Genomic DNA, 26,807 nt, shown 5'->3' on the forward strand with positions numbered 1-26,807 from the left:
TATAATGCAGAAAAGAGCCTATAACAACTGGAAGAGGCCAAGGCAGAAGGGTTGTAAACAATACACACTCTTTGGGCACATTGTTCTAAATTAAACAGAAGGAACCTATAAGCCAAAGATCTGAATGATGGAGCATTTCTGGTTCTGACCTACTACATAGTCTTAAACTGAGCGCTCCAACATTGAACATTCTTCAAATATTCATCTGTTAATTAGCCTAAGTAACTGGACTCGAACAACAGGTGAGCCCATAAAGAGGTTAAGGTACTTAAAAGCTGTTACTGCTCGCATGTAAAAGCAGAAGGATTTTTAGCAAACTAGTGAATTCACGTCACCAGTGTCTGACTGGAGAAAAAGCTTCTCTTCAGCGCCATGGCAACCCAGCTTGGCTCGCTTTCACCAAGTCAGTCTCAGTGCTGCAGCAATGGAGAGGGGTAAAAACAAATAAATCAAGTTTATCAGAAAGAGTTTAAAGAGCACAGTGGAGGGATAATGGGAGCAGGCAGCCGTAGAAAGCTCCCGTTACAAGATTGAAATGGTAAAAAGAAGACTGCTCGAGGAGCATTTTGACACGCTAACCTGCTCTGAACAATATACTCCGGGGGCCCATAGTTATTCGTTTTTATTTTTACCACATTATTTCAGAGCCTCAGTGGTGTATTTTTATATACACACTGAAAACATAAAAACCTCCCAAAGTAGAATTGCAAATGTAATAGATCTACAACAGTGGTTCCCAACCTTTTGACTTCTGAGGACCCCCACTGAATCATTACTGGAAACCGAGGACCCTCAAGTGATTTGTATGATTTAAATTTCAAACATTAAAACAGTAATTCTCAAAAAATACACAAACAAGCACACACCTAACAAATTCTGGAATTACTAAAGATATATTTATTGTATATTGAAAAAATATGCAAAAATCGAAAAAGTATAATAGGAAGGTTGACGCTGCATCTCGGCGACTATGTTTTAAATGTTTGGTTTTATTTAGGAAAGCTGAATCCTCAGGTCAGATTCTGCATTTCCCAAACATTTTCTGGTTTTATTTTTAAGTTACATAAGATCGGAGTTAACTTTTTCACATAAATACTGTAGGAAGGTAGCCTCTTTCTAGCCTTGGCACACCCACTTTTGGCCTGTTTGTGAGTATATGTCAGGGTGTTTTTACTGACTCACTGGGATCCTGCTAGCCAGGGCCCAGTGCTCATAGTAAAAACCCTATGTTGTCAGTGTGTGTGATATGTGTCACTGGGATCCTGCTAGCCAAGACCCAAGTGCTCATAAGTTTGTGGCCTATGTGTGTTCCCTGTGTGGTGCCTAACTGTATCACTGAGGCTCTGCTAACCAGAACCTCAGTGTTTATGCTCTATCTGCTTTTAAAATTGTCACTGCACGATAGTGACAAATTTTACCAATTCCCATTGGCACACTGGAAAACCCTTATAAATCCCTTGTATATGGTACCTAGGTACCCAGGGTATAGGGTTCCAGGAGATCCCTATAGGCTGCAGCATTTCTTTTGCCACCCATAGGGAGCTCAGACAATTCTTACACAGGACTGCCACTGCAGCCTGAGTGAAATAACGTCCACGTTATTTCACAGACATTTTTCACTGCACATAAGTAACTTATAAGTCACCTATATGTCTAACCCTCACTTGGTCAAGGTTAGGTGGCAAGTTACTTAGTGTGTGGGCACCCTGGCACTAGCCAAGGTGCCCCCACATTGTTCAGGGCAAATTCCCCGAACTTTGTGAGTGCGGGGACACCATTACACGCGTGCACTGCACATAGGTCACTACCTATGTGTAGCGTCACAATGGTAACTCCGAACATGGCCATGTAACATGTCTAAGATCATGGAATTGTCCCCCAATACCATCCTGGTATTGGGGGGACAATTCCATGATCCCCCGGGTCTCTAGCGCAGAACCCGGCTACTGCCAAACTGCCTTTCCGGGGTCTCCACTGCAGCTGCTGCTACTGCCAACCCCCCAGACAGGTTTCTGCCCTCCTGGGGTCAGGGCAGCCCAGTCCCAGGAAGCCAAGGAAGCCAAGAAGAAATCTCCTGTGGGTCGATGGAATCTTCCCCCTGCTAACGCAAGCACCAAAAGACTGCATCACCGGTCCTCTGGGTCCCCTCTCATCCTGATGAGCGTGGTTCCTGGAACACAGGAGCTGGGTCCAAGTGTCTCCCACAGTCCAGTGGCCCTTCTGTACAAATTTGGTGGAGGTAAGTACTTGCCTCCTCACGCCAGACAGCAAACCTGTGTACTGCGTGAGTTGCAGCTGCTCCGGCTTCTGTGCACTTCTCCAAGGATTCCTTTGTGCACAGCCTAGCCTGTGTCCACAGCACTCCGTCCTGCAGTGCTCAACCCGCTGAGTTGGACTCCGACGTCGTGGGACCCTCCTTCTGTGACTCTGAGTTCACAGAACTTCCAAGTGCCTGCTCCGGTACTTCTGCGGGTGCTTCCTGCTTCTGCGGGGGCTCTCAGAGTTGCTGAGCGCACCCTCTGTCTCATCCTCTAAGGGGCGACATCCTGGTCCTTCCTGGTCCCCAGCAGCACCCAAAAACCTCTACCGCGACCCTTGCAGCTAGCAAGGCTTGTTTGCGGTATTTCTGCGTGGAAACACTTCTGCAACATCCAGCACGCCGTGGGACATCTTCCATCCAAAGGAGAGGTTCCTAGCCCTTTTCGTTGTTGCAGAATCTTCGGCTTCTTCCATCCGGAGGCAGCCCTTTTGCACCTTCATCCGGGGTTTCCTGGGCTCCTGCCCCCCTGGACACTATTGCGACTCTTGGACTTGGTCCCCTTCCTTTTCAGGTCCTCAGGTCCAGGAATCCGTCTTCAGTGTTTTGCTGGTGCTTGTGTTTCTTGCAGAATCCCCCTATCACGACTATTGTGTCTTTCTGGGGTAGTAGGGTAACTTTACTCCTACTTTCTAGGGTCTTGGGGTGGGTAATTTGGACACCCTTACTGTTTTCTCACAGTCTCAGCGACCCTCTACAATCTCCCATATGTCTGGGGTCCATTTGTGATTCGCATTCCACTTTTGGAGTATATGGTTTGTGTTGCTCCTAGACCTATGTTTACCTATTGCATCCTATTGTGATTCTACATTGTTTGCACTACTTTTCTTACTGTTACTTACCTGTTTTGGGTTTGTGTACATATAACTTGTGTATATTACTTACCTCCTAAGTGAGGGTATTCTCAGAGATACTTTTGGCATATTGTCACTAAAATAAAGTACCTTTATTTTTGGTAACTCTGAGTATTGTGTTTTCTTATGATATTGTGCTATATGATATAAGTTGTATAGTAGGAGCTTAGCATGTCTCCTAGTTCAGCCTAAGCTGCTTTGCCATAGCTACCTCTATCAGCCTAAGCTGCTAGAAACACCTCAATTCTACTAATAAGGGATAACTGGACCTGGCACAGGGTGTAAGTACCACAAGGTACCCACTATAAGCCAGGCCAGCCTCCTACAAATACGTAGTAGGGAAAGGAAGTAAAACCATAAGGGCCTTTCATCTCTCCTTAGCCTCACTGTCACATGTATTTCTTTTGTGTTTCAGCACCTCTTATAACAATGTAGGGTGCTGAAGAACTTTACAGGGGACTACAAGGTGTAGGATTCACATGTCATCTGCACTGGTAGGCATTTTCTAAGAGTGCTTGGTTTAAAGAAGCACAATCTTAGGATTCAGAACAAAACACAGTTGCTAGTGTTGACTTAAGAATGCATTTCTCTGCAAGCAAACCCTTTTTAGCAGCATAAGGGAAATGAAAGACTAGGGGAAAAAACCAAAATTTCTAATTTGTGCCATGCAGTTTGCATGTAGCTCTTTGATAGCAGTTTATAGCTCACTGTGTTAGATTACGATTGTAACTTATGAACTGCTCAGTAGAATCCTTGTAACAAAAGCAGTATGCATAATACACGTTAGTTGCAGGAGGCATATTGACCATCTGCGCTACCTTATATGAGTTAAAATTGTCGCTAGACAAAACTCCCATCTCTCTCCAGCAGGTACGTTCATCACCAGAGTAATCTTGATGCTTTTATTTTTGCCCAAACGATGCTGGATGAATAAAGTACTTTGTAGTGATATTAAAACTGCTGCACAAAGGACGTAATAAATACAAAAACATGCACTTTTCTGCCAGAGTCCCAAGCTGGAGAAGTGCCTTCCTTTGGGCCCAGGTCTGCAGAACCCCTAGGAATGTGTCACTGACCCCAGGTTGGGAACCGCTGATGTACACCATATATGAATTTTTCACCAAATATAAAATGTGAGCTTACGTACAATTTACATTCGGGTTGAGCCTATCTTACAAATGACATGATGCAGCAAACATACCCAGATAATTCCCAACATTTCTAATTATTTTTCTGCGCCATGGACACTGGAAACAACAGAGAAAGAATAATAATAATGACTTCAAAATGTCCTTTGTTACACCGTACGGTGAGAAGCCCCACAGTATCTTTTGACACTGAATCAAAATATTCTGTTCCTCTATTGAAAACATTTGGGTTTTACATAGTAATCCCTTGTGGGTATAAATGACGACAAATAGAATCAAAGATAAGCAACTTACAGATGTGTTCCTCGGACAACATCGTCCATCCTTGGTGTTCCAGATCGGGAGGAAGAATTACTGTTAATTGGATGTAAAATACGTGGTGGGTTGCGTCTTCTATTAGTTTGTGATGAATGAGTTAAAGAAGAGGTACTGTGTTCCTGAGGGTGGCCCAGCCAAGGTCTGCTGGAGATCATAGCACCAGAGGTAGGTCTCAGCTGTGGATTCTCATCCAAATCACTGAAAAAAAGGAATTAAGAAACCAATAACTTTAGTCATTCTCCATATGATAATACAGCACCATCTGTCACCAAGGGGTTCTGAGTGACATCAAATAAACAAAAAGAGCTAAACACACATAGCATGGTTAGATAACATGGCCTCCCCTTCTAAAAATAAATCTGGTCACTGCTAAACCCCAACCACCACCGGTTTACCTCACCACCACAAAAAAAAATAAACAAAGAGGCCTTGCCTCGCGCCACCGACTCCCACCAGCGTGTTTCATTCCTCTACCTCCCTGTCCAATGCTGAGCTCTCCACTTTCATAGTGACAGCGGAAATCCAGCACCATGCTGACAATGGCTTTGTGAGAACTGCTAGTTAAGGCAGTATGTTCTCCCTGTGATTGCTGGTCTACAGAGAATCACTTTGCATCGGACATGAGTGGTGCAGGCAGCGACCATCTGTGTTCTCTTGCTTTCTTCAGGTCTTTGGGGAAGAGGCAGAAGAAGGGCAGCCACCATTTTGCCACCTTGCTCAGTATACAAAGACCTACCTGAGGAAGTCACCAGAGTAAAGTAGAAGGACGTGGTTCACCTAGTTACATCACACCCATGGGGTAGAACATTTGTTTCCACTTTTGTGAAGTGATACAGTGAATACACAGATTTAGATCTAGTTATTCATACTAATGGCTTCCAATGGAACCTATACATAACCTATAGAATTACATTTAGATAACTGTGAATAATGGGGATGTTTCTCACAGAGAGGTTTGGAGTGGCTCAGCATGCTCCCTTCAGCTGATCTCATGGTGACTGAGGCCTAAGGAGGCCCTGGGAGACATCAAAGAGTGCCCCCACAATCAGCATCTGGTGCCTGTGCTGGGGCGGCTCATGGACAAGCTGATGGACTTTGACTCAACAGAAAGCCCAAGTCCACACGTGTGCTGGGGAGCTCCTAGGAGGGTGACAGTACCCTGTTTCTGGGTGGCACCACTGAGACGATTGAGGCTACGGTCCCTAAACCCATCAGCAGTAAGAGAAAGCAGTAGGCACAAGCTGGAGTATCTGAAGACAGCACCCTCAAAATAATAGACTGACTGGCAGAGAACATGGGCCAGTTTCTAACAAATTAGAAACCATCTCAGTCCTGCTGCACAGGTGCTTCATGTTTGCAGGCAGGGGGGAGCTGATGGCATCCAGTACACTCAATAACAACCAGAGATTGAGACTCAGACCTGCTTAGACGTATGGTTAGACCTTGAGCAGGTTGAGGGCAGATCTGCAATCAAACCTATTGTTGAACCTCAGCTAAGGAACACTTCTCCTACCTGTGCAGGGATCTGGTCTGCCCTGCTGCTGGGTAAGCTTTAACCAAGGTTACAACAAAGGATCCACCTCAAAAATACAGAAGATTGACAAATACACCAAGACAATCATGATGTACAACCAGAGTCCCTAGAAGTCGAGTTATACAGAAAAGTGGACCACAAGGAAGCGACTAAGGACAATATTTTAAAAGTTATTAGAGATTCTTACTCCAATCTTGAAAACCGGATTGATGAGGTCTGTCTGGATGTCTCCCTGATCCACCAAGATCGATGCAGCACTGCTCGCTGTGCTATGGAGGTTCAAGGGCACACCAACGGCTGAAGACTCATTCCAGGCAATGGAAGCCAGAGGGGCGAAGCTTAAGAAGACAACCAAATTTGTAGCGGAAAGAGTGGAAGATCTAAAGGACTGAGCATGTGTAACTGACATTACACTGGTGGAAGTAACGGAGAGCAAAGAGGATTGGAATCCTATCAAATTGTTCACAAGCTTATTCCAATCCTGGACTGATACCAAGAATATGCCTCAAGTTAATTTTTTTATAGAAAAGGCGGATTAAGCACTGTTGTCTCGACTGCCTTTCTCCGTCTATTCTCACCCAACCATACTTTGCCTCCTTAATTATTTTGACAAAAATGTGATTCTCAAAGCAGTGCAGTAGGTCTGAGAGGTCAATTTTGAATTCAATGAGATTACATTGTTTCTGGAATATATCTGGCTGATACAAAATTGAAGCTGATCCTTCAATGCCATGAAACAGAAAACAAAGACGTTACAGCTGGAGTATTCTCTTCTGTTTCCCACCAAACAGAGAGTCACCTTTCAAGGCAAAGCTCAAATATCTGGGTCCCTAAAGCAGCCTGGGATTGAGTGGAGAAAAGGGGATACCAAGCAAAACAAGTAGAACACACCGGCTTATCCTGCCACCCTGACTCCCTAAGGCCAGGAGGACCACAGGACAAACGCAGGATGCAACGTAGACAGTACCAAACTGTTAGTCCAGCTCAAAGTGAGGGTCACCGGCCTCCTAATATTAGTTGATCTAATTCAAATCTCTGACAGTAATGTACCTTGAGTCTGAATATAGTTATGTAATCTAAGGGGCCGGACATACACATTTCTTTCTGCTTTTCATCTTAAACTAAGGTGTAAAGGAAACAGAGAGGCAGTGTAACCAATAGGCCATACTTGCTCACCCTTCCAGTTTTCCTGAGGATTATCTGTTTTCACAGTTATGGGCAACAGATGCTTCTGGGGTTCAAGTATGGGGTAAGGGACTAAATGGCGATGGTACTGTTGTTTTGGATACCAATGTTGTATTGCAGACATTTTACACACATACTAAATTATCCACATTCTATCTATAGCTTGACAATTACTAATGGCATACCCTGCTAAATGTCAATGACTTAAATAATAAAATCATATTGGGAATAGTATCCCTATATATAAAAAGGCTTTCCCCGGACCTAGCATTATTTCATGGAACGCACCAAATTGCAGGTCTACTAAGAGAAACGGATATACCAGCATTTTCTATTCTGGATCCACCCACAGCTCTGGAGGAGTGTTTATTTTACAGCACAACACTTACCACTACAAATTACAAAGGTGCAAATTGATAAACTTGACCAGGAGGTAATGATCATACGCTCAATCAAGGGTTTAGTATGGATTCTGCTGAGTACAATGGTACGACCACATCATTCCTACCAGTAAAATGCCCGTCCTTTCCATGCTGTTGTGGCCTTCCATTACCCCTAATGGGATGTGTAGCAATTGCAACAAAAAAAAAATGAGCTCTTACCAAGACTTCTATAACTATTTTGCTTCCCAATAAATTTCTTAGCTGAATTCCTTATTAATTGAATAAATACTGAGTAAGGCAAGAAGATGATTTGCTTGAGATAAAGTTGTATGTCAATAAAGGGAGAGAGTCTAAGAGCACTAAACTCTGAAGTCTACTACTTGGCTCCTCAATTACAAAGGCCCATAAGATGATTTTCCAATACTTTAGATCCACAACAAGACAAAATTAGAGTCTCCCTACAGAACATCACTTTTTATGAAGAAATACTAGGAGATGTCCTACTTACCAAGCATCACCAAGGTCACTCTGTTGTAGTTTAGCAGCGATTAGATTAAGCATTAGCAGAAGACATCTTGTATTTAGCAACTATTGTGAACATTTCGCGGAAACCATTTTGTATTCATGGCAGCCATTTTCTCTGCCACATGCTCGCCATGTGCTCTGTCCTACCTTCCTGTTAACTACTCTTGAAAATCTGTCTAGTGACAAGTTATATTTAGCATCTCCCACTTTCGCACATGCCCAGTAAGGTCTGCAGCTGTTAGTCCTTTGCTAGCACTTTTGACTAAAGATACTCCAATGCCCCTCCCATGGACAGATGAATGTGAGACTGCTTTCCGGCAGCTACGACAAGCCCTTTGTTCAGCACCAGTGTTAGGTACTCCAGATTACATGAGGCCTTTTGCACTTTACGTACATGAGAAAGATGGATGTGCATTGTCAGTTTTAGTGCAGGCACATGGCGATAAGCAGCGTCCCTGTGCATATTTTTCAGCAGTACTTGATCCTGTCGCTTGAGCGTTGCCTGGGTGTTTTCGTTCAGTTGCGGCAACAGCTGTGTCAATACGTCAGAGTGAAAGGATAGTTTTGTCACATAAGCTGTTGGTGTTAATACCCTATGCGGTTGATGCTCTTTTAAATCAAACAAAGACACAACATTTAACTAGCGCTCGCCTGACAGGATATGAATTGACATTGCTGGCTCCTCACAGTACACTAAAGAGATGTGCAACACTAAATCCAGCCACTTTGTTGCCATATCTGGTGACTCAGCCTCAGTCACAAGAAACACATGAACGGATATTCCTTACCGAAGAACAGACAAAGGGTCGTATTGATTTACAAGATACACCCCTTCCAGATGTAGACGGGGAATTGTGGGTTGATGGCTCTTGTTTGAAGTTGCCAGACGGTACGACCTCAGCTGCATATGCAATCAGCAGAATACACACGGTAGTGGAGACAGCTCGCATACCACAGAAGTCAGCTCAAGCAGCTGAACTAATAGCTTTGACACGAGCATGTGAGCTTAGTACTGACTTATGTGTGAACATTTATACAGACAGCCGCTATGCTTTTGGAGTGGCTCATGATTTTGGTTTGCTTTGGAAGGAGAGAGGATTTCTCACATCCCATGGGATGCAGATAATGCACGGAGAATTAGTGCATAACCTCTTGACTGCATTGACATATCCAAAGAAAATAGCTATTGTGAAATGGAGTACAAACAAGAAAGTGACCGATAAGATAGGGCAAGGTAATGCCCTTGCGGACCGCGTAGCACGTGAGACTGCGATGCAGCGAAGTACTACTTCTATGTATGTAGTGAAGTCACAAGCTGAACGTTGGCATAATGCTAGACAAGACGAAATCTACTTCTGTGAAAGAACATGAGCAATTGTCTGAAGAAGGAGAATTGGATGATGAGGGCTGTTGGCGCAATAAGCAGATGGATAAATGGAAATTGCCTATAGCTTTTGTACAACCTATGGTTCAGATGGCACATGGGCTGGCACATGTTGGAGCTTCAACAATAACGAAGTTGCTTACGCAAGTTTGGGAGCATCCAGAAATTTCCAGTACAGCTAAGAGAGTAGTACAGTTTTGTTTGATATGTTTACAATACAATCATGGAAAAGGTACACAAACTCCTGCGAGAGGGTGTGCTACACCAACTGCACCTTTTGAAGTTCTACAAATGGATTATATTCAGCTTGAACGCTGCAACAATTTAAAGTATGTCTTGGTGGTGGTAAGTGCCTTCAGTAAATGGATAGAGGCGTACCCCACAAAGGATAATACTGCCATTACCACAGCGAAGGTGCTTTTGAAAAATAATTTCCCTAGGTTTGGTGTTTGCAGACTTTTATGGAATGATAACGGACCCCCATTTTGTTGGGGAAGTTATTAAGTGTGTCCTGAAAGGATTAGGGATCAAACAGAAAATCCATGCGGTTTTCCACCCACAATCAGCAGGGTTGGTGGAAAGGTATAATGCTACTTTGAAGCTGAAGTTAGCGAAGATACAGGCTTCCACATCCTTAACTTGGCCGGATGCATTACCGTTAGCATTATTGTCTATTAGGTCAGTGCCATACTCTCGAATTGGCCTTACTCCCTAAGAAATACTGCTTGGAAGGACAATGAACATTTGGGGAGTTCCTAAGCCAAATTCTGTATATGATGTATCTTGTGTCCTGATGAATGATTATTTGGCACAGTTAACCGACAATTTGGTTTCTATTCATCAACAGGTTCGAGAAGCACTTCCTGACAGATCTACAGGTGAAGGCCATGAACTCCGACCTGGTGACCAGGTGATGATTAAGTCCTTTGAAAGATCAAGCAGCTTGGAACCAAGGTGGTGAGGCACAGAGCAGGTGCTCCTTGCGACAAGGACAGCAGTTTGAGTGACGAACCGAAAGAATTGGGTCCATAGTACTCACTGCAACAGAGTGAAACCTACCTTGGTGGAACCTGCTGTGCTGACCGATCATCGAGAGATTTTGACTACGGAGAAAGGCCGTGCTATATCACCTGACGAATCTGCGGAGGTCTTCCCGGAACATACGACTTCTGGAGTGTCGCAATATAATTTGAGACCGAAGAAAGACCCCGTAGTGCTGGAGAAAACTGGTTGAGCTACTGCCCTGGGTTAGTGAAACGGAGAGCCAATGTGGCAAGGGGGGGGGAATCAGCCATGCATTAGGGTAGTGACACCCGCCTTGGCCCGTGGTGAAGAAATCAGCGGATGCCCAGGGATAAGAGCTCCAACTATTGTTTTTAATTAATTTCTGAAAGGGTCGATTATCACTGTTGCTAAAATGAATAACAAACTGATCATTAGTACTATGGGGTTTGTTGTTGTTTTGGTGGTTATAGCAATAATAACCTGGTTTGTTGAAAAGAAGTCTCCTGCTCGTGAGTTTTTTGTTGCCACTACTCCAGTACCAGAGGATCACTATTACTTTACGCTTCCCAATCAGGAGCAGAAGCACCGTCAATCGTACTTCAATAATACTTTCATTCAGATGTTGCATCAAACTCATAATACTACAAATACTACTAACTGTTGGGTATGTGGAATGATACCTGTGCATCAAAAGAAAGGAGGAACACCTTTCATTCCTCTTCCTTTTTCACACAATGGTTCTTGTCAAGCTTGGTACATGCTTTTGTTTGCATCTAGAAAACGTACAGAGGGCGGACTTTTTTTTCTCGCCTTAATAAAGTATGCTACCAAGACAAAGATGGGTATCCCCAAGCCAAAGGAACTAAATGGGAATGGGAAGAGTATCAACCGTACAATGTTTCAATACCATATGTCTTCACAACTATAAGAGACTCTGACAAGAAAGAACAATTTGTGATTTCTGTTACAAAAACTAAAGCAGATTTATTTATACGTAGCATTGGGCGAATTCCAGTGGGGATAAGCGATTGTACCTTGATTTTAACTATTGAGGGGGTAAATAATAATAGTTTTACAGCTTCACATAATACATATTTTGTTTGTGGTAACTGTGGATATTACCAACTACCTGTTGGGTGGTCAGGTGTGTGTGTAATGATTGCAATATTTTTCACATGCTGTATCTGTATTCAGTGTGGTCCATGTTCTGCTCCATGTGTATTACTGCTTGTATGCCTACCAAAAGAAATATTACAGAAATGATAGCACAACATATGTTAGATAAGGAAATAGCTGAAATGATGAGCATAAATATACAAGATGAATATTTAGATTATCCCAGAAAGACGAATGTCTTCAGCTAATGCTGAAAGGGTCGTCTGTTGTAGTTTAGCAGCGATTAAGCACTAGCAGAAGACATCTTGTATTTAGCAACAATTGTGAACATTTCGCGGAAACCATTTTGTTTTCATGGCAGCCATTTTCTCTGCCACATGCTGCCATGTGCTCTGTCCTACCTTCCTGTTAACTACTCTTGAAAATCTGTCTAGTGACAAGTTATATTTAGCATCTCCCACTTTCGCACATGCCCAGTAAGGTCTTTAGCTGTTAGTCCTTGAAAACTGTTAGCCCGTCCTACCTGTCGACTGTGCATTTCCACATGACCTTATATGTATAGAAGGAATGGTTTCTTACCTGTAACTCCAGTTCTCTCGTAGGGGTATTTCCATGATAGTCATAAGCACTGAATAGTTCAGCGCGCCTGCGGGGACCCCGGAGCACTGATGTGAAGTATATTCTTAAGTGCAAATACCAGCCCTTTGAAAAAGGTCTGTCAAAAACCACTTAAGAATAACACTGTGCAGCCTATGTGAACAGCTACACAGACCAAATTGTTGAAAAGAAAAACAGCTGTAGTGTAAATTCACGTTCAAATACCTATTTATTCTAGAAATGTAATAAAAAATACATTCTCATACTTTATTTACACTTCTCATGAGAATAAAACAATGCAGGCCAGTGTAGCCCATAGGCTGCCATTATACAGAATGTAAATAGAGCTGTGCCTTTAAGAAAGTAAAGTCTTCCTGTATCCCATCATGCACAGCAAAAGGCTTGTAACCTGACATGAAGGAAAAAAACATTTGTTGGAGTACCAACATCGATACTATTATGGCAACCTTTTCTATGTCAACACTACCGGGTAGGGGGGAGGGTTGCTTATGACTATCATGGAAATACCCCTACGAGAGAACTGGAGTTACAGGTAAGAAACCATTCCTTCTCTCGTAGGGGATTTCCATATATAGTTATAAGCACTGAATAGACTAGCAAGCCCATCCCCATAACCGCGGTGGAGTAGACAGAATAATACTGACAAAAACATGAGTCATGCAAATAAATTCTTAAGCAGGGCCTGTCCAACCTGCGCATCTGCCATAGCGTCTGTATCAAGGCAGTAATGCTGTGTAAAGGTATGGACCGATTTCCAAGTGGCTGCCTTGCATATTTCTGCCAAAAGGATATTTCTCATTAAGGACGCAGTAGCTGCCTTCTCTCTAGTAGAATGGGCTTTTGGCCTGCCACCAAGAGATTTGTTCGCTAACTGATAACATAACAGTATACATGAAACAATCCACCTGGATAATGATTGTTTAGACGTGCCCAACCCTGTTCTAACTGGGCCATAGTTAACAAAGAGCTGCTGTGATTTACGTAAGCATTTTGTCCTGTCCAAGTAAAATTTCAAAACCCTCTTTACATCCAGAGAATGCAGAGTTCTCTCGGCAGGGGTAGTTGGATTTTGAAAGAAAATTGGTAATGAAATGGTTTGGTTCACATGAAAGTCGGAAACGACTTTTGGTAAAAAGTTTGGATGAGTCCTCATCACTACTTTCGCAGAATGAAAGACCGTGTAGGGTTCTTGGGCGCAAAGGGCCTGGATTTCACTGACCCTACGCACTGATGTGATTGCAACCAGAAAGGCAGTTTTCCACGTGAGATGTTAAAGTGATGCTTTATGTATTGGCTCGAACGGAGGTAGCATCAGACGTGATAGGACAATATTCAGTTCCCATGAAGGAGATGGCCTCCTAATGGGAGGAAAAACCTTTTTTAAACCCTCCAGGAAGTCCTTGATAATTGGGATCCTAAAAAAGGAGGTCTGAGAGGGGCTCTTTCTATATGCCGTTAGAGCCGCCAAGTGCACTTTTATTGATGACAATTGTAAACCCGATTTTGCCAAACTTAGCAAGTATGGCAGGATAGTCTCCTCTCCACAGGATACCGGGTCAACGTTGTTGTCTAAACACCACACACAGAATCTTTTCCACTTGCATGCATAAGCCGATCGTGTGGAAGGGCGCTTTGCTTCTCTTAGGATTTCCATACAGTCCTGAGGTAGGTTCAAATGTCCATATTGCACTAGCTCAGGAGCCATGCTGCCAAACTCAGCGATGAGAGGTTGGGATGAGATATCTGCCCTCTGAACTTCGTGAGCAGGTCCGGACGATGAGGCAGTCTGATGTGTGGCTTGAGTGACCGGTGAAGGAGGTCTGGAAACCACCATTGGCGTGGCCATTCTGGAGCAATTAGAATAATTTTGGACTGGGCAGTGGATAGCTTCTGGAGGACTGCCGGTATCAGGGGAAGCGGTGGAAAGACGTAAAGAAATGCTCCTGACCAGATTATCCACAGGGCATTCCCCAGTGTCCCTGGATGGTAATATCTGGAGGCGAAGCTTTGGCATTTTTTGTTTTCTGGGGTTGCAAATAGGTCTATAGAGGGGGTACCCCATAGTGCGAAAATGGAACGAACGACGTCGTCGTGTAATACCCATTCGTGGTTCTCGTCCATTACGCGGCTGAGAGCATCTGCTTGAACATTCTGGCTGCCCGGCAGGTGAGTTGCCACTATCGACAGGTTCCTGGCTAGAAGCCAATGCCAGATTGTCCGAGCCTCTCTGGATAATATCCTGGACCTGGTGCCTCCTTGTTTGTTTATGTAATACATGGTGGCCACGTTGTCCGTCTGGAGGAGGAGAATTTCCGTTTTCAGAGAAGGTAGGAAGGCCTTGAGCGCAAGATGGACTGCGTGAAGCTCCAGCAGGTTGATATGATAGAGAACCTCTCTCTGTGACCACTTGCCTTGGATTCGAAGATGATCCATGTGCGCTCCCCATCGGAGCAATGATGCGTCTGTTACGATGGTTTGAGCTGGAGGCTGCTGCTGGAAAGGAATCCCCACCAAGAGATTGTTGGGTGAACACCACCACTTGAGGGACTGTAAGGCGTGGGGAGAAAGAAAGACTCTGCTCTCCCAATCGTCCATCAGTTGACACCATTGATCCTCCAGGCATTCCTGTAAGGGTCTCATATGGAGGCGAGCATTGGGAACAAGGTGGATACAAGACGCCATCGAGCCCAGTAGAGCGGCTATTACTCTTGCAGTGGTCTGTGGATTTCTCTCTAGTTGTTTGCACTTTTGGAGAATCGATAATCGTCGTTCCTCCGAAGGAAACACCTTTCCTTGATTGGTATCTATAATGGCCCCTAAGTAATGCAGCCTCTGAACAGGCGTTGCTGTGGACTTCAGAAGATTGACTTGAAGACCGAGATTCTGTAGCAGCTGTTGCGCCCATTTGAAATGTTGTTGGGCCTCTAGATAGTTGGAGGCCTTTATGAGCCAATCGTCTAGATAGTGGTAGACAAATATTCGATGCTTCCTCAGATGGGCGGCTACCACCGCCATGCATTTGGAAAAAGTTCTCGGTGCTGATTTGAGGCAGAAGGGTAGAACCGCAAATTGGTAATGACTTTTGCCGACGGTGAACCTTAGGAATTTTCGATGTTTCTTGCTCACCGGAATGTGAAAATAAGCGTCGCAAAGGTCTATCGCGCAGAGCCAATCGCCCTGACGAAGATGTGGGTAAATTTGGTGCAAGTATAGCATCCTGAATTTCTCTTTGCGAATCCACTTGTTTGCTGTCCTTAGGTCTAGAATGGGACGAAACTCTTGTTTGTCCTTCTTTGGCACTAGAAAATACCTCGAATAAATCCCTTTCCCGCGTTGGTTGATCGGGATGGGTTCTATAGCTCTTTTTTGTAATAGAATAGCGACTTCTAACTGAAGAGCTTCGAGGTGGTGGCTGACTGATTTGGGTGGAACAGATGGAGGAGGACTGGTGAATCTGAGAGCGTAACCATTTCGCACAATATTCAATACCCAGGCGTCTGATGTGATGCGTAGCCACTCGTCCAGATGATTTGAGATACTTCCCCCTACCGGAGTGGATAACAGAGGAGGGGGAAGCGAAGATTCAGGGCTTAGACGCGGGAGCCTGGCGAGTTGCCGGAGTTTGCGGTGTGGAACGACCCCTTGTCGACTTTCGCTGTGTCGAGAAGGCCCTTTGATGTTGCTGTTGCTGCTGGGGACGCGAGGACATCCAGTGTGGTGTCTGATATCTGTGGGTGAAAAGCCTTCGCTGGTAGGGACGGAATACTTTTCGCTGTTCCTTTGGGCATTCGATGCCTACCGCCTTTAAAGTGTCTAGCTCAGACTTCATTCTTGACATCTCGTCATCGGCATGAGAGCCGAACAAAGTGGAGCCTGAGAATGGTAAATTCTGAATTCTCTGCTGTGCCTCTGGTTTGAGAGATGTCAATCGCAACCATGCGTGTCATCTTAGCGCTACTCCATGAGCGTAGTTATGTGCCTAAAGCACCGAAGAATCAGCAGCAGCGCTTATTACCTGGTTGGAAACCATGGCTCCCTCACCCACGACCTCTAAGAAATCTTCCCTTTTGTCCTTGGGTAGGTGCTCCGCAAACTGCAGCATAGAGTCCCAAAGGGCCCGATCATATCTTCCTAATAAAGCAGTGGCACTGGCTGCTTTCATTGTGATGGCTGCGGTGGAGCATACATTTAGACCTGCAGCATCGATCTTTTTGCTCTCTTTGTCCGGAGGTGAGGAGGAAGACGGTGATGTAGAGTGTAGCTTCTTTGCCGCTACTATAACCACTGAGTCCGGCACTGGGTCCGACCTTAGAAATAGAGGATCTTGCTCCGGTGGGCGATACTTTTTAATAAGTCTGGAAGGAGCAGATTTCGTTGTGGCCGGTGTCAGAAAAATATCCATTGCCGGTTCAATAAGACCCGGGACCAGTGGAAGTAAAGGTCTTGAAGATGCCCTCTGGTGTAAAGTCTCAAAAATCACTGAGGTCCATGGGGCGGGTACCGCCAGCGGGATATTTAGTTTGGTCGCCCCGTGCACTAGGACCTCTTGGAATGTATTTACGTCATCTATGGGGGACACTCTCGGGGACGGTGAGTCCGACAGGGTTGGAGAGTAGTCCTGTGTAGACGAAGAAGAATGCCTGTGACGTGAATGTGGAGATCTCTGAAGTGACTCATGATGATGGTGCCGAGAAGAAGACGAACGTCTAGAGGAATGTCTGGAATGTCTTCTGGATTCCGCTGGAGTCCTCGGAACAGACTCTGAAGGAGGAGCCGGAAGAGGAGCCGTAGGTGTTACTGGCGTCTGCGGCAACGGCGACTGTTGAGGAGAGAGCTGCGGCGAAGCTGAAAGTAGGATGAGTGAGGCCGAGGATTCTGAAGTGGTATAAACCCTTCTAGGTCTCTTTGACTGCTGCCTCGACGTCGACACACTCCTCGACGTCGGAGTACGGTGACGGCGGGTGCCTCCTGACGTCGATTCCCCTCGTCGCTGAGATCCTCTCGACGACGACCTTCCTCGCCGACAATGCGATGACGGCGACCGTCTCCGACGGCGAGCACTCTCTCTCGACGCCGATCGTCGTCGCGTCGACCCGGACCCAGATCTTCTCGACGTCGACCGTCCTCGTCGCGTCAACGGTGACCCAGACCTTCCCAACGGTGAGCGTCTACGCCGTCTCAACGGCGATACGGCTGCCGACGTCGAACGATGTTTGTTTCTCGCCGGTGGACCGGTTCTCGACGGCGAGCATGTTGGCGCCGTTCCTGGTCTCGACGTCGATGCCCTCGACGTCGGAGACCTATGCCGTTTCTGAGCAGGTCTGGCAGAAGTTGCAGAGGAAACAGGGTGAACCCTGGTAGAAGACTGACCTTCTCCTCGCTCTGTGGCAGATTGACCACTTCTTCTCCTGTCCTCTCTAGCCTGAAGTCGAATTTTCTCCCTATCACGAAGAGTCCTTCTGGTGAAAGTTCTACAGATGTCACAGGAATCAGGTTTGTGGCTGGATGGAAGGCAAATTATACAGACCCGGTGTGGATCTGTTTTAGCCTTTTTTCTGCCACAAGAAGGACATTTGTCAAAAAGTGAAGGCATTTCTAAATAGAAAAACCTTAAATTTCTGTCAGAATTTGACAGAAAAGGTTAGGAAATGTCCACTCAATATTAAAAACGTCGAGTGAAATTGAAATTCAAAAGATTTTAATTAAATTTCTGTCAAAAAAACGCTTTGTGAGGTAGAGCTCAATGCTTCAGGGTCCTGTCAAAAGGAGCCGGAAAAAAGAACTGAGGCAACTGCCTTTTGCTGTGCATGATGGGATACAGGAAGACTTTACTTTCTTAAAGGCACAGCTCTATTTACATTCTGTATAATGGCAGCCTATGGGCTACACTGCCCTGCATTGTTTTATTCTCATGAGAGGTGTAAATAAAGTATGAGAATGTATTTTTTATTACATTTCTAGAATAAATAGGTATTTGAACGTGAATTTACACTACAGCTGTTTTTCTTTTCAACAATTTGGTCTGTGTAGCTGTTCACATAGGCTGCACAGTGTTATTCTTAAGTGGTTTTTGACAGACCTTTTTCAAAGGGCTGGTATTTGCACTTAAGAATATACTTCACATCAGTGCTCCGGGGTCCCCGCAGGCGCGCAGAACTATTCAGTGCTTATGACTATACATGGAAATCCCCTACGAGAGAAGTCTTGCTTCTATAATTGTACCACCTCCTTTTAGCCCCTGAGTGGGTATAAAAGGACCATGCTCTCTCAGTTCAGTGTGCTACTTCAAACATTACCGACGGGTGCTGTTTGAACTGTAGTACCACCTCATGAGGTTTAATAAACTTTTGTCTTTTATTTCAGTTTCTGTGCCAACTTCTTCCTATATGGTCTGAGGACTTTGTGCAGAGAAGGGTGAACCCCTTGCACTAGTAGGCCTTGCTGAGGCTTACTTCAACAACTCAAAACAGCAAAAAAGCTTGGAAATTATTCCTTAGGCACTTCGGTATGACGCAGGGTATGCACTAGAGATTCCTCTGAGGTGTAGTTAACAAAGTCACATGATAGACAACCATGGACTGAGGCAGGAACATTCACAGTTGGTGACCTATACTCCGAAGGCACACTGCATTCTTATGGCACTACGAAGAAAGCCTGGAAAATAGGTGTGGGACATTTTGTTACACACTATGCATTACAGTGAGTGGCTAGAACAACGTTAGGAACAAGAAAATGGTGAATGCATTAGGACTAATGCCCTGGTAACACTACTTATGTATGGTAGCGGTCAACACACAAAGACCACTGTTTAGAAAACTTTGTATCCCACTTTTATTCTGATATAGATACAATGATACCCAGATGGGAGGAAAGTGTGGGATGAAGATTTACAGAAAGGCCATGAATAAATCCTCTGGAGTACACAAAGAAAGTCACTAAAAATACTTGGTTTAAATTTACTCAGTTTCACTTTTAAAAAAATAGTTAAATGAAACCAAGCTTGGATGACCACTTTCCGCGAAGCTTTGCATCACAGACAAATGTTCATCATATGATCTGGGACTACAGGATCACTGAGTAATTCTGGAAAAAAGTTGTGTCCCTGATATTCAATTAGAAGGTAAAAGACTAAGAAATTGGACCTTGATTTATTAACCTGTGTACTGTGAGAAATGCACAGACCGAAAAACTGTGAGAAATATGCATACGTTTCTTGGCTTAGCACTGGTACTTGCAAGAGAAATATAGCTTGGAAGGATAGACTTGCCCCAAGTTTTAAATTGTGATTGTTGGATGTCAAGAAACGGACGAAAACCAAGAAAACAGCCATTACCACATAACAATGAAGAAAGGGCAGGGGTGTGACCCATACAGAGGAATACTATATTAGTGGTAATAGAGGCCAAAGCAGATGATAGCCCCCATGAAGGGTTGCAAATTAATAACAGCTAATGATTACACTGTGATGTAAGAAGAATTATGTTTAATTACTGTGTAATATGGTTCTATACAACAGAAATGCAGGAATATAGTGAGATAAATAAGGATGGTCTAAAAAGAGTCTACTTTTCGTTGACATATAACATTATTGCTGTCCTATGTTGCGTTTTTTCTTTATGCGATGATCATACGCTTGTGCACCACAATTAGGCTACTTGTTATTGCTTAATAATATTTAGGAATAAGGGGTTTAGGTTGCAAATTTTAAGTTTATAACCTTTACGATTACAAAAATGAAAAACAGTGTTTTTTTCTTTCTTTCTTATTTTTTTGGTATCCTGAAAGTGCCTTGTTTTACAGCTGCACAACTCTCTAACCCCTTTAATTGCCCTGCATGATTTTATTTCAATCATTTTTTTTTAAACACATACGTGCATTGTCTCCTTTCCCTGTGGTGCTGGCTTTTATCCCCTGTCACAGTGCTTGACGCCCCACACAGTATTCTTCCTGCCTCATGTTGACACACGTTTCATCACAATGGCAGGTGGGCATCTTACGAGAGATCATGGTCCTTAGCCAATGATTTTGATTTAGCTGTGTGACTTCCTCACAAATGAGGCCCTAAGAATCTAGCCCACATATAGGGTGCACATGATCCCTGACTTGCCTCTTAGTTTACTAATAGCATTGCCATCAGGGCAGGGGCAAGAGCGTTTCCCAGTTTATGCTTAAACACTCACTTTTAATAAATATATTAGTAAGGCATGATGTGGTAGCGCACGGTTTAAAGATGGTAAATTTAGAAGAAATAGGCAAAAACCTTCTCACTAACTTGCAGCTTTACTAATAAAGCTCTATAGTGCATTAACAATAATCTGTGACAACTGGGTTTCAGAAAACATATTTACCATTTGCACATCACCATGTTCTGATTTGTTTTCATCCTATTAAAATATTTGTTTCATTACTCAGAAGTACAAAAATGGGCTTTCAAACTACTGAAATATATTTTGAAATGTTTGTACAGTTGACTTATTAGCTATTTAAATATGTATTAGGAAAGATTTGACATCCTATAGCCTTTCATTTCACATTCTTGTACAGCAGGTCAGACAGTTCACTTTACAAAGTCCTGGAACTCTGCAGTCAGAAGGAGAGGTAAATGTAAGAGGACATTGACTTTTGACCTCTTTCTCGGAACACAGTGCATATGTGTCAAAATAAAAACAAGATTTAAAGGCGTTTTTATTGCTCCCTCACTTTCTGACTGAACAGAACACCTGTTCTTTGTCAACTCACCACAATGGATGAGTAGGTCCTAAAAACTGCTTGACCTGATACAATGTGACTTGCCATAGTGAGCGGGCAAGTACATTTTTCAACTTCACTTTGTGGTGATTGGTTGTATTGCAGGCCCTTTGATACATTCAACGAACATATGTGAGTGTGGGGCTTTGTCACCGATATGTTTCGCTACCACTCTGGGGTTCTGGAACTAAACAGCACAGCTCCCTGCAAATGGTGTCAGAAGCATCAACCCTCTAAATGAAATACTGGGTTGAGCCAGCATGCCTGTGAGCTACTTCCTGTCAGCGGACAATCCCACTACAATTTCTGAGCAATTTGTATGAGTCATCTGTTCAAAGTAGTCATGATAACTATTGATGGAACCTATCTAGCCTAGAGCCACACAGCCTCACAGTTTTAGGAAGGGAGAGATGCTGCTTTGCGCATTCCTCTGCAGTTAGGAAGCGGCAGAATCAGACCAAGCAGGAAATGCTGTAAGGAGAGTCTTAAGCTCCACAGAAGTAACTGAGCAAGAACAGCCTACGGAGGGACGCAAAAAGCTGGATGTTGGGTGGTCAAGGAGAATGGGCGTCAGCCAAAAGCAATTAGATTCTTTCCTCAAAAAAGCTGTAACTAAAACACAGCTGATAAATCACTGAGCGAGGGATATCATACAGAGAAAACAGTTAAAAGATCCCCTGCCCCCTAAAAAAAAATAAAAAAAGATACTCGGTATGCTCAACCTTATTTAAGACATAAACAGAAACAGAACTTTATCAAGTGGCCAAAGAACTCAGAGAGGCTGTTATGAATCTAAACTGAACCATCACAAATCAGACCAAACACCAGACCTGCATGCCGATAAAACCTAAATCTAAACTCAAGCTTGTGAATTAAAATAACACACTAAGGCTAAGCATATCACAGGGCACACCTCAACAGAGGCACAGCTTAATTAAATGCCTTTTTAAAAAAAAATATTACAAAGGAAGCAGTGCATACAACCCCAAAGAGGGGTTTTATTACCTAAAGAAAGAAGGAAGGATCATGGCGGGGATGGGGTGAGGCGGGCGGAGGGGAGAGCCTTCAAAGCTGAGCCAGGAGAATATGGAAGCTCCAGGATTTTGGAGGATCGTCAGGACAAATCAGCTGTAAAGCTAGCTGACAGTAGGCAAGACAGTACACAGGAAAGGAGCAATTAGATTATATATCCCAATATAGCAATGGTAAACAGATTTGAAAAACTTCAGATAATATCTGGGAAAAGCTCCAGTAACCAAGCATGTAGCAACGCTGTTACCAATGACACTATCCTGAAGACAACAGTGCCAGGAACAACTCCTTAGTTCCAAGCCTCAGAAAGAGGCAAGGGAGATATCCCTATCCTCATCAAAGCAATCCATTTTGCTAGAACTGAAAACAAAACAGCAATGAGGAAGGGGTTTCAGACATTACAGTCCAACCAAAAGCACATCCAAGGTATATGCTATGCCCTGGAAACTAAGCTAGATGAGCTAGCTGAAAGGACTAAAACTTTTGAGAAGAGCATGGAAAATAAGAAACTGAACCTACCTGATAATACACAAGAAGTATGTCAGCTAACATTGAAAAATAAAACCTTATTGGAAGACCAGGAAGGATTGGAAAATCAATTGAGGCAAAATAATCTTAGAATTATAAATGTTTCAGAAGGAGACGAAGGTAGTGACATGAAAGGTTTTGTGTTTAAACATCTTAGAGAGGAGGTGATTGAGGGAAATACAGGGTTGAATTTAGACTCTGAATTCAGAGGGTACAGAGACCCATTTAAGCACAATCCGAATAGGAAAACACAGAGGAAGAGCCAGATTAATTACGTAGGTACGCAACTAAAAAACAGATATTAGATTAGGCCCTAAAACAAAAACACTGACACACAGCAACTTTACATACCAGATCAGATTAGACATTTGTAAAATAACTGTGCAGCATCAATGGGAGCTTGGCAGAATAATGGACGATCTACAGAGGCTAGGTGCAAAAGTCCAACTGAGATTTCCAGTAATACTGTGGATAATGTGGAAAAACGAAATATATAACCTAAGGAAGCCACAGGAAGTTGATAAGGTCATTAAAAAGATGAAAACAAAATGAAAGTTCAGTGTGAGGTTGCCAAGAGAAGAGAGATTTGGAGGGTGGCAGGTGTAGGGGGCAATGGAGGGGAGCACTGCAGTTAGCAACAATATCACCCTCAGTCTGTAGACCTTGAACACGCATATTTTGTATGTCAATGGATAAAATGAGGGTTCCCTGGGGAGATGGGGTAGCAACGGGTGGGAACCATGAGGGAAAAATAAATAAACAAAAGAGGTCCTTTTCACACAAGAAGAGTTTTTAATAGTAGAAACTACACTGTTATGCAAAATTGGTATGAGAGTGAAAAGGTGAATTACCAATAATAGGACAAAGTGTTTTAAGATAATAATGTGGAATCTAAAGACCGTACATACTAGAAGGAAACTGAAGATAATTTTGGAACATTTATAACGTTCAGGTGCTCAAATGTTCACATTGCAGGAAATTCACTTGATGCATTCAGAGTCTAAGATCTTATTTAGTATGTATCAGTGGATTCAGGAGGTGGTGTATACAAATAAGATAAGCATCTCTAAAGGTGTAGCTAAAGTTATAAAGAAAAACTGTGGGATTAGAGTCACAAACTATATAACAGACACTACAGGAAGATGAGTCATTTGCGTTTTGTAAGTCCAGGCTGCAATTACAAGTGTAGGTCATTATGGTCTACTTAGCTACAATCTCACACCTCTAAATTGCATGCTTACATATCTATTCAAAATTTCCTCTTCCATTTTGAACAAACATGATGTAGGACTTTGGTCTGCGCAATATAGAGTGGATAAGAGTAGGGACAAACAGGGGCTATACCTTTTACATTAAAAAGTCTGGACACACTCTGACTACTTTCTTTTGATTCATCATTAATCAGTAGGGTGAAAGATGTACCAGCATATTTTTTGATAACTGATCTATAATACTACAGATAGAAATCCCAGACATGAAAAGAAAAAGAAGATGGACCCTATATTGTACACGCTTATTAGATGTAGATATTTTGCAGAGCTTGAAGAACATCAGTCAGGAGTACATTGACTTGAATGGGACACATCTCTGAACATGGTCTGGGATGCATATAGGCCTATATAATGGGGTGTTCATTGGCAAATCAGTCTAAAGTAAGCCATTGAGCTTGCAGAGAAGAGACAAGGCTGGAGTCAAACATCAAAGCATTAGAGGAGGATATTCTCGTTCTCAAAACTTCCTGGAACCTCGTGTGCAATATTCAACAGGCTGACAAGTTTTAAAGAAGGGCACATATAAGGCATTATTTGAAAGGAAAATTCAAGATCATTGGCAAGCGAGCTGCAACATTTTGGGTATTGGGAAAAAAGTGTGTCATTCCTGGCTTGGAATGTTGCATAAACTAAGGCTTTGGCTTAGTTCTACAAGGTTCAACTTTTTTACCTACGGATACCTAAACTTAGTTCATTGCATCCACTTCTAAGAGTGAAAGTACAGGTTGTGGCCCCACACGACCCCACTCAATACTTAGTCAATGTGTTTTTCTTGTTTTCTGGATTACTAACAGTTACTTAGTAAGAGGTCAGGGACGCTGTGATAATATGAACTGAAGTTCACACTTTACAATAGTCTCATCCTTTTGCTTAGTATATGTAAAATAAACACAAAGAATATTATTTAAACAGCAGTAATGCGTAACACTAGCAACGAGAATAACATGAACATTTCTATCATTGGTAAAATGCCATTTGGCAACCTAACACCCTAAAGACTACTTCTAGGTGCTAAACTATAAGAGCATGACATAGCTTAATTTACATATAGAGTTTCTTAGTATTCAGCACATTGACACCTGTTTACAGCAAGAAGCTGTAATTATCAGTTGCCGGGACAGAGTGTTACCTCAAAAGGAAAACAAATATCAGCTGGGCTCAGCTCATCTCCTCTTCTCTCAGCCTTGGCTCAGTACCAGCTGTCAGCATAGGACTGAATACTACAGCAGTTTGCCAATCTGGCAGTGTCTGTCAGCATGTCCGGCAGTATCTTGTACAATAATCCGGGGCCAAGAACCTCTCCCTTTAAGTGGCCACTTGATGAGATTTTTAAACTTTAGACCAGCAGTTCCTTGGGGAATTTTCATGGAATTTCTGACATAACCTGTATGCATCAATATGCTAGTCTTAAGACGAACTACTATAAACAAGTACAGTAAAAATACCTTACTTCAGACTATGTTGTTTGTTATTTTTGTTGCCTGACCTTTAAATATAGATACCTACACACCTGCCCCAGACTGATATTGCATTAGGTGTGCTATCACCTGGATAATTTAGGGCTTCCCCATGTTATTTGCAAGATAATGACAAACAGCAGCTACGCCAAAGGTAGACATGCCAATGATCAGCCCTGCTCAAAAAGTAGTCTGATAAAGAGACTCAAGATGATGTGATCTTACAAGAAGTCATTGAACCATAGTTGCTTAAAATCTTTAGTCTCTTATATGAAGAGAACATATGTTAGGATTGTGACAATATTGAAACATGGCAGACAAGAGGGAACTGCTAGGGCTCTCACAAGAACAACGCTTAGCTTTAGTGAATGAAATAACCAAGGAAGAAATTACAGTACAAACCAAATGACTGAGAACTGGAAAGCAGCAGGTACTGACGGGCTTCCAGGTGTGTTCTATGTACAGCTGTCAAATATCATACTCCTGGATTGGAAAATGTTTAATTTAATTTCCTTAGAGAGAACTAATTCACCATCTTCTTGGAATGAAGCCACAATTGTATAATTATTAAAAACCAAACAAAGATCCAAAAACAACAGTAACTCATACAGGTCTACATCTTTGCTAAATTACAACTATAAGATCTTCAATGCATTCTTGCCAGAAGACTTGCCACTTTTACCCCCCCGCCCCTATTCATTTAGATCAGAAAAGGTTTAGTCTCCGTTGACAATGAGACAAATTAACACATTTAGCTATCAATAGTGGACAGGCAGCAGCAAATAGCAAACCCCTATTAATAGCCACATTGGACGCTGCCAAGGTGTTCAATAGGGTAAATCAGATATATCTTTGGGAGATGCTAAGGACATTTGAGATAAATACATAATTTATTAGCATAATAAGGAGTTTATGCAACTAATCAAGTGTCTGAATTGTTTGTATAACGAAGCACTAACTGACAAATATAATATTGCCAGAGGGACTAGACAAGAATGACCCTTGAGAATTTTTTCCCTTTGAACATCAGGGAGCAAAATCAAAGGTTGCTCTAACTGCATATGACATCATTCTGTATTCAGCATTTCCAGCCAGGTCAGTATTTCCCCAACTGTGGGTCAGGACCCACTGGTGGGTCACAAACTGATTTTGGTGGGTTGCGAAAGTCAGCAATAAATAAAGAAACCTTCAAATTCTGTGACAGAGGTAAAATGTCAGGCTGTTTTATTGTTTTTAACATGGGGATTGGTGATTACGTTTCTACTCCTGACTGCAAAGAGAGAGGAGCTTTTAAAGTGAATTACGTGACAATGTAGGATGTGTTTTGCAAAACACAATGAAATATAATTTCCTGTAAATCATCTATGTGCATCCAGCAGTTACA

General features: G+C 43.0%; 1 protein-coding gene across 4 annotated transcripts in view; it reads right to left on the reverse strand.

The window, feature by feature from the left end:
- The window catches only part of FAM149B1 (family with sequence similarity 149 member B1), a 342,707-nt gene that overhangs the window by 134,887 nt on the left and 181,013 nt on the right, over nt 1-26,807 (reverse strand). For all 4 annotated transcript variants that reach the window (XM_069240410.1, XM_069240411.1, XM_069240409.1 and 1 more), the window contains exon 9: nt 4,614-4,835. In XM_069240410.1, the coding sequence (XP_069096511.1) occupies nt 4,614-4,835 (222 nt within the window). The remainder of the gene's footprint in view (nt 1-4,613; nt 4,836-26,807) is intronic.

This window comes from Pleurodeles waltl, chromosome 6 (genome assembly GCF_031143425.1).
Source record: "Pleurodeles waltl isolate 20211129_DDA chromosome 6, aPleWal1.hap1.20221129, whole genome shotgun sequence".
NCBI classification, from domain to species: domain Eukaryota; kingdom Metazoa; phylum Chordata; class Amphibia; order Caudata; family Salamandridae; genus Pleurodeles; species Pleurodeles waltl.